General features: G+C 39.2%; 1 protein-coding gene across 4 annotated transcripts in view; it reads left to right on the top strand.

Annotated features, from left to right (window-relative positions):
- Positions 1–16,737, top strand: part of gmcl1 (germ cell-less, spermatogenesis associated) — an 81,055-nt gene that overhangs the window by 39,808 nt on the left and 24,510 nt on the right. For all 4 annotated transcript variants that reach the window (XM_028798310.2, XM_028798328.2, XM_051928819.1 and 1 more), the window contains exon 7: positions 3,074–3,186. In XM_028798310.2, the coding sequence (XP_028654143.1) occupies positions 3,074–3,186 (113 nt within the window). The remainder of the gene's footprint in view (positions 1–3,073; positions 3,187–16,737) is intronic.

Genomic DNA, 16,737 nt, shown 5'->3' on the forward strand with positions numbered 1-16,737 from the left:
ATTGAAAAGTCTGTTAGAAACTATAAAGGAGATTACTATAGTCTAATTGTAGAGCACTAAATTGTACTTCACAATGTAAATTTGCAAAACATGCAATTAACTGGCAACCAAACACCGTGGACATTTGTTATGGTCAGGTGATTCATCCTTTATCAAATTAATGAACCTGAAGCTTAGAGTTATATCATTGTTGGGTCTATTTCTTTCAGACGTTATTCACGGTAAAATGTGAGGTTATTTCTAGTCACTACTTAGTTACTCAAAGGGATCACCTTCATCCCATTTTAATATTTCTTTTCTTCACACCAAAATACGGGTCTTAAAAGTATGGCTGTGCATCTGTCATGTAGTTGTTATTTGGTTACAATGATAAGAAGATTGTTAATGTGTCATTGCCTTCACATTTGGCAGATCTGCGCTTAGTCATGTATCTAAGGTTCTGAAGCAGTCTTTCTATCAACACAAATTTGACGGTTTTGTGGAAGAAATTTCCAAATCATCTGTGTGGAGTTCAAAATGCTGTTGGATCCTTTGTTATAGTACACAGAAGAGAAGAATAATACATTGTATGCAGCAAACAAGACTGGAAAGTAGAAGTAAAACATTTAGTCTGTATGGCAGAAGGTAGTGTCAGGGGAGTAGTATTTGAAATGCTAGATTGATGTACTTGTGACTGAAGAATGGATGGACATCGTGTTTAAGATTGAGGTAAGATGTAGTCTGCAAATGAGTTACGAAAACACTCCAAGTATATACTCAAAACTTTGGTAGGGAAAACAGACAGATGGATTTTGTATGTATATACAGTTTATACAGTGCATCCGGAAAGTATTCACAGCGCATCACTTTTTCCACATTTTGTTATGTTACAGCCTTATTCCAAAGTGGATTAAATTCATTTTTTTCCTCAGAATTCTACACACAACACCCCATAATGACAACATGAAAAAAGTTTACTTGAGATTTTTGCAAATTTATTAAAAATAAAAAAATTGAGAAAGCACATGTACATAAGTATTCACAGCCATTGCCATGAAGCTCAAAATTGAGCTCAGGTGCATCCTGTTTCCCCTGATCATCCTTGAGATGTTTCTGCAGCTTAATTGGAGTCCACCTGTGGTAAATTCAGTTGATTGGACATGATTTGGAAAGGCACACACCTGTCTATATAAGGTCCCACAGTTGACAGTTCATGTCAGAGCACAAACCAAGCATGAAGTCAAAGGAATTGTCTGTAGATCTCCGAGACAGGATTGTCTCGAGGCACAAATCTGGGGAAGGTTAGAGAAAAATTTCTGCAGCTTTGAAGGTCCCAATGAGCACAGTGGCGTCCATCATCCGCAAGTGGAGAAGTTCGAAACCACCAGGACTCTTCCTAGAGCTGGCCGACCATCTAAACTGAGCGATCGGGGGAGAAGGGCCTTAGTCAGGGAGGTGACCAAGAACCCGATGGTCACTCTGTCAGAGCTCCAGAGGTCCTCTGTGGAGAGAGGAGAACCTTCCAGAAGGACAACCATCTCTGCAGCAATCCACCAATCAGGCCTGTATGGTAGAGTGGCCAGACGGAAGCCACTCCTTAGTAAAAGGCACATGGCAGCCCGCCTAGAGTTTGCCAAAAGGCACCTGAAGGACTCTCGGACCATGAGAAAGAAAATTCTCTGGTCTGATGTGACAAAGATTGAAATCTTTGGCGTGAATGCCAGGCGTCATATTTGGAGGAAACCTGGCACCATCCCTACAGCGAAGCATGGTGGTGGCAGCATCATGCTGTGGGGATGTTTTTCAGCGGCAGGAACTGGGAGACTAGTCAGGATAAAGGGAAAGATGACTGCAGCAATGTACAGAGACATCCTGGATGAAAACCTGCTCCAGAGCGCTCTTGACCTCAGACTGGGGCGACGGTTCATCTTTCAGCAGGACAACGACCCTAAGCACACAGCCAAGATATCAAAGGAGTGGCTTCAGGATAACTCTGTGAATGTCCTTGAGTGGCCCAGCCAGAGCCCAGACTTAAATCCGATTGAACATCTCTGGAGATGGCTGTGCACCGACGCTTCCCATCCAACTTGATGAAGCTTGAGAGGTGCTGCAAAGAGGAATGGGCGAAACTAGCCAAGGATAGTTGTGCCATCTTGTGGCATCATATTCAAAAAGACTTGAGTGGAATTTTTAACATTTCCATCATTATGATTTTTATTCCACTTTTCCAGGTGTTCTGGTTATTTAGCCCGTTATTTACTAGTGACCACACTAGTAAATGTGGCACTGAAGTAGCTGCAGCCTTTTGGCATTCAGTGTCATTTGCCTTAGTGTCTACTCTGTTAATTGTTAGAATAAAGATACAGTTAAAGGCGCAAGTCCCACAGACAAAGGTTAATTAATAAAATAAATAATGGCAAAAATACAAATATTTCTAATTTGTTGACAGTGTACTGTAAATCATACTACTGCTCTTTTCTAAATGCAAAATAGAGGTAAAAGGACTTGCTGGTTGATAAGCTGCTTGCAAGAAACACTACAATAAGGATACCCCAGGACTGAAGTTGGAAACCACTAGTGTAAATTTACTTGTCAGCAAAGGTTTTTTTTTTTTTTTTTTTTTTTTAAAAACAAAATGGCAAGTACTGCTGCTTAGGTGATTAGGTTAAATGTAGGTCAAAGATATATACATGGCAGTGGTAGTAAGAGGCATATGCATTGAATAATTTCATGGAGATGTTCTTTGTTGTAATTTCTCTGGAATTAAAAGGAATCGGTTGCGCCTGCTATATGAACGGTATGACACTGTGTACGAGAATGAAATGTGGCTAATAAATGCAGCACATGATCCAAGTTTTGTAGGCATGAAACAAGAGATTATTGGTATGATAAATACATTCCATGGTCTTGAGCACCCTTGGTAACAGAATTTCAACATGTGGTATCCCTGGATGAATTCAGATTATTGGCTGAATGTTACTTGAGTAACATCACTATGGTTTCAAGTGCAGAAATGTATTTCTGTTACCTTTGTATTAGCTATTTCCCTGCATGTATTTTTATTCATATTGTGTACTCATGTCCCTCCAAACAGGATGGTTTGATTCAGCAATGTGGGGAGACAATGAAAGAAACAGTCAGTGATAAGACGGTCTGTTGTTATTACATATCTGCAAGCACCTATGGCCTGGACTCTGTCAAGAAAAAGTAAGATAATTTGTTTTCAGAATTTTTAGTTTTGGGAGTTTGCTGTAATTATTATAGACAAAATATTCTTCTTGGCCATTAACCACTTCTTATGTGAAAATTAAATGAAAGTTGTACAAGTACAAAAGTGAAGAAAAAGGTTTAAATATTTAAAAAGTAGAGTTTTAACCCAGAATGACTTATTTTCTTTGTAAAATTACTTCCGTGTTAATTTTTTTCCATTTTGGATAATACAGAACATTCCTGCAAAATACAGCAAAAAAAGTAATTGAGCCAGCAGTTAGTTGATCATTAAGAAACAGGATTTGATTTGAGATAGCACCAAGTAGGGCTACTGACACATTTTAAATTTGTGAATTTGTTGTATACAGTTAGGTCCATAAATATTTGGACAGAGACAACTTTTTTCTAATTTTGGTTCTGTACATTACCACAATGAATTTTAAATGAAACAACTCAGATGCAGTTGAAGTGTAGACTTTCAGCTTTAATTCAGTGGAGTGAACAAAACGATTGCCTAAAAATGTGAGGCAACTAAAGCATTTTTTGAACACAATCCCTTCATTTCAGGGGCTCAAAAGTAATTGGACAAATTATATATATGTGTTTGTGGGTATATATTCATAGGAATGGTTACATGAGATCTTTTGCTATGAGGTCAAATCGAATGGTTTGCTGTAATGGTGCCTCCACTTTTCTTAACTTACATTAGTTTCATTTTCATCCACAAGATGGAGTAGAGAGCTATGATCCAAATAAACCACGTTAATGCTTGTATTTGTGTCACGTGAGCAGGAAACTGCCCTTAACAATATGGTGTACAGTAATCCCTCCTCCATCGCGGGGGTTGCGTTCCAGAGCCACCCGCGAAATAGGAAAATCCGCGAAGTAGAAACCATATGTTTATATGGTTAATTTTATATTGTCATGCTTGGGTCACAGATTTGCGCAGAAACACAGGAGGTTGTAGAGAGACAGGAACGTTATTCAAACACTGCAAACAAACATTTGTCTCTTTTTCAAAAGTTTAAACTGTGCTCCTTGACAAGACAGAGATGACAGTTCTGTCTCACAATTAAAAGAATGCAAACATATCTTCCTTTTCAAAGGAGTGCAAAGCAAGCAGTCAAAAAAAAAATCAATAGGGCTTTTTGGCTTTTAAGTATGCGAAGCACCGCCGGTACAAAGCTGTTGAAGGCGGCAGCTCACACCCCCTCTGTCAGGAGCAGGAAGAGAGAGAGAGAGAGCCACAGAAAATCAATACGTGCCCTTTGAGCTTTTAAGTATGCGAAGCTCCGTGCAGCCTGTCCTTCAGGAAGCAGCTGCACACAGCCCCCCTGCTCACACCCCCCTACGTCAGCGCAAGAGAGGGAGAGAGAGAGAGGAAGAGAGAAAGTAAGCTGGATAGCTTCTCAGCCATCTGCCAATGAAATCAACTGGGCAAACCAACTGAGGAAGCATGTACCAGAAATTAAAAGACCTATTGTCCGCAGAAACCCGCGAAGCAGCGAAAAATCCGCGATATATATTTAAATATGCTTACATATAAAATCCGCGATGGAGTGAAGCCGTGAAAGGCGAAGCGCGATATAGCGAGGGATCACTGTATTATGAAGAATATACCTTTTCATTAATAAATTTAATATTTTCTTTATGTGAAAATTGTCTGCATTGTCAGTTTATTAATGAGCAGGATTATAATGAAAGGTGGTGTAAAACAGCCATCAGTTTAAGAAAAAGCCTAGAAGGAATATATATTTTCAGTCAGTCAACATTAAATTTACACTAAGCTACTTTATGGTTGTTGACTGTTTAATTTGTGTACTGTGTTGTAATATTTTGCCTAACATGTGAATCAACTACAACTGCTTTGTTTATTTCTTTTGCTTGCATTGGAACAACACTAAAAAGCAAGAAAAAGGTCAAATCTAATGTCATTCCACACAGAACTCCAGAAATGGACTGGACGTAATTATTGACACCCTCAACTTAATATTCGGTAGCACTTTGGTATGGCCCTTTGGAAACAGTGACTGTGACCATGAATGTGTTTCTTACAACTCTGTACTGGAATTGTGGACCACTTTTATTTTGCTAACCACTCCAGGCCTCTCAAATTTGAAGGGGTGCCTTCTCCCCATGGCCGTTTTGAAATCTTTCCACATGGATTGTCTTAAACCAATTCTAGGTACTTTTTGAAGTATGTTTTGGGTCATTTTACTGCTGGAAGATCCATGACCTCTGACAGAGACCCAGCTTTCTATCACTGGACCCTATATTGCACTCCAAAATTCATTAATAGTTTTTAGATTTCATTATTCCACATACACATCCAAAGCATTCAGTGCCAGAGGCAGCAAAGCAAGCCCAAAATATATGTGAACCTCCTACATGTTTGACTGTTGGGAATGCATTCTTTTCCTCGAAGGCCACATTTTGTTTTTCATAAATGGTACAATGATGTACTTTACATCAAGCTCAATTTTAGCATCATCTGTCCACAGGACATTCTCCCAGAAAGATGTTGGCTTCTTCAGTTAAGTTTTGCCAAACTTCAGTCTGGACTTTTTATGTCTCTGTGTTAGCAGTGGGGTCCTACTGAGTCTCCTACCACAGTGTCCTATTTCATTCAGATGGTGACAGATAGTGTAAGCTAACATTGTTGTACTATGTGGATCAGCTTGAATTTGTTTAGAAGTTGAGTTCTTTATTTACTATTCTAACAATCCTTCCTTGCAACCTTTCATCAATTTTTCTCTTCTGTTCTTGTCCAGGGAGGTTAGCTACTTTGCCATGGGCTGTAAAATTCTTAATTGTGTTACGCACATTGGATACAGAAGCTTTAAGACTTCTGGAGATGAACTGCTAGCTATGTGATTGTCCATATATTTCCACAATTTTGGTTCTCAAATTCTGTGTTTTTTTTTCTTTTCTCCATGATCAGTGTGGTACACATACAAAGGTTGAGTAAACTTTTCTATGTTTAAACGGTATGCAAGTGTGATATCTATATTGCCAGCACCTGTCACTTGCCACACGAGAGTTAAAATACAAATTAAATGAACGTTGCACGATTGAAATCCAATTATTTCTTAAAATTTTGAAAAGGTTTTAATACTTTTTTCGAGTCCGTTTCTGGGGTTCTATGTGAAATAATGTCAGATTTTACTTTTTTTTTTGTTGATCCAATGCAAACAAAAGAAATAAACATGTAAATACCAAAGCATTAATAATTGAAACATTTTTCTTGGAGAAATGGTGCATTCTTTGAAAGAAATGCAGCAGTGGCAATATTTAAGACTGTGACTGTAGCTAACATTGATGGTAATTGCACAATATGACTATCATGTAGTCCTGCAAATTCTAGCATATATATAAATTATATTTAGAACTATGAACTAAGCTCACTATCCATATTACTAACCGAGAATGCTAAACCGGATGGACGCAGGGACATCCGGCCATGGGCTGTAGCCGCAAAAAGAGTACTGCGCAGGCGCCCCAAGAAATGAGGCGTCGCGAGAGGCGGCCGCGACCACAGAAAAGCCGCGACCACAGAAAAAAGGAGTGAGCACAGAAAAAAGGAGTCAAAGAAATGAGGCGCCGCGACCACAGAAAAAAGGAGTCAAACGCAGGCGACGCACACAGTGCCGCACAAAAGCCATTGCACACGAAACTAGCACACAAAAAAAAGAAGCCGCTCGCGCCCCACAAATCCCACACCCACCTCCAAGCACCCCCACCCCACAAGCAACGGACGGGACACACACACAAAGAGGACGATTCAACAAGCCCCTGGCACACAAAAAAAAGAACCCGCAACCCACCCACCCCCCCACCCCCCCCCACAAGCAACGGATGGGACACACACAAAGAGGAGGATTCAACAAGCTCCTACCACACCAAAAAAAAGAAGCCGTGACCGCCACACCAAGCCCATTAGAGACGAAACGGGACAGACTACGGACATAGCACACGAAACGTTCACAACAACGACGATTCAGACCCACAAACACACTAACATCAATAAGAAGTTACACCCAAAACCCCATTTCTAAGGGAACCGTCCGCAGACACCTGCTAAACGATTGCGCCACTTAGCTGACAGCGCGTTCAATAATGAGTCCACTATTGAGGAAAATTCATTGGGATTAATGAATGTCATTTGCAATCATTGTCATTCACTTCCCTGAAGAAACAACTGGCAATACAAGTAATGAATTTACACGTTGTTGTCAAAAGGGTCAGATTAGACTGCCTCCTTTACATTCATATCCTGAATATCTACAGAAGCTTCTAACTAACGATGTACCTGAAAGTAAAAACTTTATGAACTGCATTAGATCCTACAATAGTTCATTTGCTTTTGCATCTACCGGAGTAAATATCAGGCCACCAAAAGGCAATGGCCCATACTGCTTTTGCATATGTGGACAAATATTGCATCGCATTGGAACAGTACACCCTGAAACAAATCAACAACGCAAATATGCACAAATCTACACACAAAGCCCCATTTCTAAATGAACCGTCCGTATTAAACATACGTCATCTCAACACGTTCACACTATGCAGCATAGGTGGATCTCATTACAATAAGGCACTATTAACCGTTCAACCGCAGAAAAGGGTCCATATTAACAGTGAGTGCGATCCTCCTTATTACTTATCCATATTTATCACGCTCAAGAACAAACAAGTCATAAATTCACGATCACGGGTACAAATCGATATGGCTCGGATAACGGGACCAAACACAATTCACACTATGCAGCATAGGTGGATCTCATTACAATGAGGCACTATTAACCGTTCAACCGCAGAAAAGGCTCCATATTAACAGTGAGTGCGATCCTCCTTATTACTTATCCATATTTCTAACGCTGAAGAACAAACAATTCATGAATTCACGATCACGGGTACAAACCGATATGGCTCGAGTAACGGGACCAAACACACGAACCCGCATGAAAAAAAACAATACACGTCGGCTCCAACGCGCTTCTGAAACTCTGGAAGAAAAAATGTCTCGGCTCCAAAAACGCAAAGCTCAACTAACACAGTTACAGAAACGAACCCAAATGGACAGACACACTGAACGTGGACGCATGCAGCGCGCGTCTCACAGTACTGCATCGAAACAGGCACGGCTTCAAAACGAAACACCTCCCGTCTCAGACATACAGAAACGGCAGCGAGGGAAGATCAAAGACAGACACCTGCTAAACGATTGCGCCAGTTAGCTGACAACGCGTTCAATAATGAGTCCACTATTCAGGAAAATTCATTGAGATTAATGAATGTCATTTGCAATCATTGTCATTCACTTAACTTCCCTGAAGAAACAACTGGCAATACAAGTAATGAATTTACACGTTGTTATCAAAACGGTCAAATTAGACTGCCTCCTTTACATTCATATCCTGAATATCTACAGAAGCTTCTAACTAACGATGTACCTGAAAGTGAAATCTTTATGAACTGCATTAGATCCTACAAATCGATATCCACTATGAACATTAACAGTGGCACTGCACATGACATCCGTCTTGCAAAACTGTTAATTATTGATGAATGTACAATGGCATCCACTCACTTACTCCACACCATTCATAAACTTCTACAAACGTTTATGAATAATGATCTTCCCCTTGGAGGAAAGGTACTTTTATTACGAAGAGATTTTAGACAGTGCGTAGCTATTGTTCCACATTCCATGCGCTCAGCTATTGTTCAGTGCACCTTACGATACGCAGACAATTGGCATTGCTTTCAAAAGATACAGTTAGTACATAACATGCGATGTCCACATCCAGATCATAACAATTGGTTATTACAACTGGGAGATGGTACACTCACTAATACAGATAGACTTCACCCAGATATTATTACAATTCCTCAAGCTTTTATCTGCGCCGACTTAGTTACAGACAGATTTGGAACAGCAATCTCATTTGCCCAAATGCCCCTTTTAACACAACGCACTATATTATGCCCAAAAAATATTAATGTGGAAAACATAACTACCCAAGTCATTACAATACTGCATCATCTACACCTTCACACTATTCTATGTCTCATTCATACATCACGCTCTTTCTCATTCCCAACACCAGGGGTTGGCGAGCGAAGCCCCCTAGTCCTAATATAATCATAACATTAATTAAAAGTAAAGTGTAATTTTTATCTTTAGATATTTAGCCATGATTTCACTTAAGTTTTAATATAAACCTGTTTGAGAGATGCTTACACTTTTCATCGCTAAAGACTGATTTAATTCAGTCAGTCTAGAATTGCTGTGTTGATTGTTTATTTTATTTTATTTATTTTTTTGACATATCTGCATCTCCTAAGCTGTGCCAGTTAGAATTATTTGTATTTTTGTTGTTGCTCAGTTATTATCTATGTTGTAACCTATAATTTTTTGCACCAATTGTGTTTATAATGAGTTGGTTCCCTTGGTATGTAGTTGTTACACACCTGGGGCCTCATGTATAAACGGTGCATACGCCTGTTTTCACGCTCACATAGCGATGTATAAAAACTAAACTTGGCGTAAAGCCACGCACATTTTCACGCCAGTTCAATCCCTTGCGTATGCAAATTCTCCGCTCAGTTTTGGAAACTGGCAGCACCCAGCGTCAAAGCAGTGCTACTGTTCCTGTGTGATTTCCCTTTATTTTTTAGATTCACATCCCTGACACGGCTTAATCAAATACCCTGAAATTAACCGCATATCATTTTTTAGTTCAAGACATCTGATTGTAATCAACCTGTAACCATATAATGGTACACTGAATGGCCAAACTATTCCAAATACCATAGCCACTTTAGTGTTGTTACTCTTACTGCACCACTCGGAGTATTTTAACCCAGTGTATCTGAGTATGGAATCACAGCTGTACAGCAGCTGATTGGAAAGCTCTACGGCAGATTGTGTGAAGAGTGGGGAGAAATATTGGGATACAGCATCTAGCACACTTTGTACAGTCTATTTGAACTTCTCCCATTTGGCAAACACTTCAGAGCCTTTCCAGTACGAACCTCGTGGTTCAGAAACAGTTTCATCCAAAGAGCTATAAACGCACTCAATCAGTCCATCAGGTTTACAGTGAGGCAATTGTACTTATGTTACAGTTATAATATTGCACAACATGAGCCACTTACACTTTAATATTGCATATTTTTCACTATATTTATCCTATTATTATTGTTGTTGTTGTTATTTTACCATTTTATAGGAAAATAAGTTTATGGAGGATCTCATTGTACCATACAATAACAATAAAGGAAGTCAATTCAATAGAAGAGAGTGCATATTTACAGATGATGATGACTGGCTTCTAAGTCGAATTAGATTTACAGGCGGTATCTTCGTGGAGCTCTTGATATCATTTTTAAGATGAAATGCAGTAAAGTATATATATATATTACATTATACAGATACATTTTTAACTTCATTTAAATAATGTATATTGTTAATGATTAAATATGCGAGGACTTGGTGGCGCAGCGTCGGCAATGAGCTGATGCCCCGTTCATGGATTGTTCCTGCCTCGCTCTGTATGCTTGCTGGGACTGGTGCAACCCTGGATAGATAGATAGATGGATGGAATATGTAAACATATACTACGGAGATATTTCAATGTTCCTTAAAAGTTTTGAAGAATCGGGGGTTAGGTGAAACAGTATTGCTGTAATAAATTATTTTATTGAGGGTCGCGCACGGCGCAGTAAGCATCTTGTGGGAGGCAGGAACAGTCTCTGGAAGGGGCGCCAGCTTGACGCTACCACTGCGCCAGTGTGCTTCAATGTTTTATACATGCTTTAATTCCTATCATCATGATAATGATATCAAGTATACATCTTGGTATTTAAATTGTTCAGAGAGCTGTAACATCATGAATGTAATGTATTCTGTGTCCTGTCGGCATAAGAGAAAGCCCGTTTAAGAAGCACCTACTGATTCACGCACATAAGAGTACATAGAAGAACACATAGAATATGAAGCATTTAACGTGCTATTTTAGTTACGAAGGGATTTGAGAAGCTATTAAATTAAACGATTTTAAGATGAAGTTTATGACGTTCTACTTTAATGACTAAATAAACTGTGATTGAAGTGGAAATTTCAACCTTTTTTTCACACTGTGACCCAGTTTTTTTTTTTTTTATTATTATTATTTCTCTGTACCCTAATACGCTTCCACATGACACTCAGACGGTGGGCTACGACTTGCCTTTTCACAGCAACTTTGATATCAGACCACTTCTTATTTATTTCGGGCAATGTGTGACTTTCTGAACTTGAACTTTCGAGTTTCTTTGCCACTCTGTCACTCAATCAACTTCCTTTTGTTGTTTATATCACTGCTTAAACCAACAAATAGTATGTTTTTCCTTGTCTCTACTTGGTATTCGCTGAAATTCTTCTTTTTCCCAGTGCTTTTGCCATTGTCTTTTCACAGAACACAAAACATAAGGGGCATATTATATTGATTTGCATATTCAAAGAGCCGTAATTCTGGGAGGAGTCGGGGTGGAGTGGCAGGTGCGTGCACGAGTGTTACTTTTCATGCTGACAGGGATTTATGGAGCAGAAGAATGTGGAAGTTAACGTACGCACAGATTTATGCATCTGGATTTTTTTGTCCGTACGCATATTTCCGCTTTTGTCCGTACGCCATGTTTTAGTGTGAATTCTATGCACGGCATTATACATGAGGCCCCTGGTTTTTCAGTTCTAACTTCACACGAAGTCACAATGTCTTCCCTTGTTTCAGTGAAGCAGCTTGTAGTGTATATGTTTTATTAGTCCACATAATCCAGTTCAGTTTGGGATGCATCAACACGTTTACATATTCACAAAGAGCTAGTTTAAAGTTAACAGACAGGTTAGCCGTCTTATCTTTTGAATGGGGGAGCAAACTGAAGAAACCCGGCAGAGAGAATGTGTAAACTCTACACAGAAGATGCATGTATGAGTAGAGATTAAAATTCATGAATGTGTATAGATGAGGCAGCATAGTGTAGAAGAAGAATGTTCTCCTCAGCACCATGTATTTTGTGTGTTTAGTAAATTAGAATTTTTATAATAACTATTTTGTAACTTGCCAGTGAGAGAAGCTTGGCTTATGAACTAACAAAAATATGTTATTCCAGGGTTCAGGAGAAATAGTGTCCACATGAATAAAATCTAAGCTGTTTCTTGTTTTCCCTTTCTCAGAGTGAATGTTTCAGGGACAAGGTCACAAGGCTGCAGAAAGTACATGTAATTTATGCAAAGGCGTCTCTCCTGTGCTTAGCTTTGAGAACACAGATAATGCTTAGCTCAACAGACATATTGTTTAACTTTACTGTTTTGATAAGAATGTTCTTTCTGTCTTATTAATCATGAAATGCTGAATTATAAAAACCCCTCCTAATTTTTTCTCGGTGTTCAATTGAGCTTTGCGGTAATAGTTATGCTCTTTTGAATCTCTACTTACTGTGACTCCGAATGAATAAAAATAAAGAGACCTGAAGAAATATTATCTGCCTGCTTTCAGTGTGCCTTTTTCGTCCACAATAGCTAATCATATCCCAAATAAGACTATGTATACAGGTTAGGTTGATCAGCAGCTTTAAATTGGTATATTTTTTCAGATCGTTTTTTTTAAACTTATTTACCTGGAAAGAGGATAAAGTACAACTGCTGTTAAAGATTACATATCATAATAAGATTGTCAAAGATGAGATCACTGAGCTCTTTTTTCCTCACCACACTTTTATGCAAGACAAAGCATTTTCAAAATTCACTTTGGAGAGCGTTTTTGAAACAATACTTTTTCTGTGATTAAAAGGCCAAAATTCATTTTTAAAACGTGCTTTCAAATGTATCCATGTTAGTTTGCCCTTGGTCTTAGTTTGTGTTTTTAGCAGCACATTACATTCTCAACATCTTCCACCTAAAGCAGAAGGAGGAAGAGATAAGTACACGTGAGAAGCCCTCTTTTCTTTTTGTAAATATTGTAATATCATAAACAGTCAGAGGACACTGAGCCCAAGCAGACGTGGCAATATGGGATATTCAACCCACATTTTTGAGTCTGTATGTCTATAGTAAAATCCACCAGACTGACATCTGTTTTGAAAAACTATGGTGTGGTACAGTGAAGAAATGCAGGGGTCAGGGATTCTCTCTCTCTCGCGCCTGTGTGTTTGTGTGTGTGTCTCTCTCTCTCTCGCGCGCCTGTGCGTGTGTGTCTCTCTCTCGTGCGCGCCTGTGTGCTATAAGTGAATGAAAACATGGAACTCTGGAGAGAGCAACATATAATTGTCCGTGACTGAAAACTGGTTTTGGCAGATAAAGGCATATCTTTTTGGAAGTTTGTCCCTGCGCCTTATTAATTGTCATTTCTGCGTGTAAAATTAAATTGCAAATTTGAATCTGATGCGGTCAGGGAAATCCGGGGAATATGGACAGTTTGTGAGGTAGGAGCTGCGATTGTTTTACACTCCAGTATATTGCGGTGAATGCTGAGAACAGTCAGTCTAGTGCCTTTACAGAGACTTCTTGATGGCATGAGGTTTCTGAGAAGCATGACGACTGAACCAATTTTAAGTTTGACTTTATACGGAGGCATGCCAGTGGGAGTAATGGTTGCCCGGTGGGTCATGGGAATAATGCCGCCAGATCGCCAGTCGGCATCATTGATGGTTGGAACTACGACGGTATGTGATCTTCTTTGAACCTCCGACTTTCGTTCTTGATTAATGATTCTTGGCAAATGCTTTCGCTCTCGCGCGAATTGTTGGCTCTGTAGTGCGTGTGCCATGGTCGGCTGCTTAGTGAATTGTTGGTGGGCGGGGCTTGGTCTTGCTTACGATGGACTTAGTGAATTATATATATAGATAATAATAATGCATTTTATTTGACAAGCAAAAGGAAACCAATTCAGTCCATAAAGTCTGCTTGTTTAGCTATTAGCTAAGCCATCCCAATATCTCATCCAGTTACTTCAGCTACATGTCTCGGTAGTTTATTCCAAATTCCCACAACTCTTTGCATAAAGAAGTGCTTCCTGGCTTCAGTCTTAATGTGTTGTTGAGTATGTGATTCACCCTTAAATTGAAAGAATTCAGCTGGATCTACTTTATTAGTGCCTTTGAAGATTTTAAATACCTGGATTAGATCACCATGCAGTCTTCTCTGCTCGAGACTTAACAGGTTTAATTCTCAGAGTTTGTTAGAGTAGGACATGCCCTTAAGACACGGGATGTAATTGGTTGTTCTCCTCTTCACAGCATCAAGTACTGTCTTTCTTGTGCTGTGGCTGAGAGAATTTACACAATAAGATTTCCATTCATTTTAAATACTTTATAGTACTTTGACTTCTAATTTTTTTTTTACCTTTTATTATCTGATATATATAAGATTGTGTGTGTGTATTTGTCTGTGATGCAAATGCACTGTTGACCATATTTCTGCCAATTTTTGCATATAGGGGAATACTTCCACCTGGGCAGCACTGGGTACACCAGCTAATAATAACATTATGCGAAAACAGGTTTTTGAAAAGTTGTATTGGCAGTACAGTAAAAGAAAAGAAAATAATTGTTGTATCCACACATTTATTTGTAAAAGTCGGTCTTATCACAGTTGTTGCACATTATTCATGAACACAAAAGTTGTGGATTAGATTTGCTATCACTTAAGTATTTTCTTCTTTTAAGTTTGGCAAACATGTTGTGCTGAATGGCCTGTTCTCTTGAAATATTTTTACAGCAGAAATATCTTGATTTAATTAAAGGGGCTAATTGAAACAAAAGTAGCTCTGTATAACAGTTAGTCTCAAAAGTCATGACATTCCTGCATAGTAGTGAAAATGTGCAGGTACTGTTCCTCCAGGAACAACAGTAAATGAAATATCATTTTTTGAGAGAATCGGTTTCCTTAATTGGATACACATGTTTATCTATAATAATAAAAGGCAAAGCCCTCACTGACTGACTGACTCACTGACTCACTCATCACTAATTCTCCAACTTCCCGTGTAGGTGGAAGGCTGAAATTTGGCAGGCTCATTCCTTACAGCTTACTTACAAAAGTTAGGCAGGTTTCATTTCGAAATTCAAAGCGTAATGGTCATAACTGGAACATATTTTTTGTCCATACACTGTAATGGAGGAGGCGGAGTCATGTATCGCGTCATCATGCCTCCTACGTAATCACGTGAACTAAAAACAAGGAAGAGATTTACAGCACGAGTCACACGCGGGAACGAAGGTAAATGACGTTAATTTTTGACTGTCTTTTAATACTGTGTAAGCATACATATTAACACATGTGCAATTAAACGTGTGCATTTACGGGGTGATTTCTCAGGCTTAAAAGCTCACCTTTTATCAAACGCGGGAACGAAGGTAACTGACGTTGTTCACTGTCTTTTAATACTGTGTAACCATACATATTAACACATGTGCAATTAAACGTGTGCATTTACGGGCTGATTTCTCAGGCTTAAAAGCTCGCCTTTTACTAAAAAGGTAAATGCAAAACTATTTTCAATCAGTTTATTGAAAAGCTCCCGTTAAGGATTGCAATAACATATTCGCGAGATAAAAGAACGAAGTAGGGGGAAATGGAGGAACAGCCGCGAACAGCTAAGAGCAAAAAATTAATTAAACAATTGAGAACGGAGCGAGTTAAGCATACAAGCATGTTCATAAGGGAAAGAAAGCACGGTGTAAAACGTAAGTTTAAATTAAGTTTATAGAAACGCTCCCGCTGCGGATTGCAATAACATATTCGCGAGATAAAAGTTTAATGAGAACACACGAGGTATAAACGAACCACACGCCGTGGCGCAACGTTAGGGGCAACAGTTTCAACCATTCTATGATCTGCTTCTCGCAACTGAAAGACGGCACATGGCGGATGTTAGCCGACTTGCTGACCGCAACGTTAGGGGCTTCAACTATGGCGCTGACGCCATATCTCAGTGCCAACACTTTGCAGACTGTACTTAAAAGACACGCCCTCCTCACTGGACAGTTAAAAACACCAATCAAACTAACGATGACATCAAGTATTACCCAATCAAAAGTAGGAAAGGAGGCATCTTCATAAAATGCGTGTGGGATGATTTGCATGAGACGCTGCTTTAAAAAAAAAATGATAAAAAAAATACGGGATAAATCCCGTCCAGTATTGATTCAAAACGGGACGCGCAATTTCATTCTCAAACGCGGCACGGTTCCGTATTTTAAAGGACGGGTGGCAACCCTACAGTGCCAGGTAACCATCCATACAATCACATTGTGATTCAGACTAGGAATGCAATGAATGTAATTACCCCGATCTACATACAAGGCGAAAGTCTTGCAACATTCAAAGATGATGGTTTGGGATAAGTACACCATACAACATAAAAGAGCTTATGAAGCCTTGAACCGAAAAAAGCAAGATCTCAGAGATCGTAAAAAAAAAAAATAGGAGGTAATGTCGTTTTGCTCGCTGTACATTTTAGTCAAACATTACCAGTTGTTCCACGAGGAAGACCAGCAGAT

The sequence above is a fragment of the Erpetoichthys calabaricus genome, chromosome 1 (assembly GCF_900747795.2).
Source record: "Erpetoichthys calabaricus chromosome 1, fErpCal1.3, whole genome shotgun sequence".
In the NCBI taxonomy this organism is placed as follows: Eukaryota; Metazoa; Chordata; class Cladistia; order Polypteriformes; family Polypteridae; genus Erpetoichthys; species Erpetoichthys calabaricus.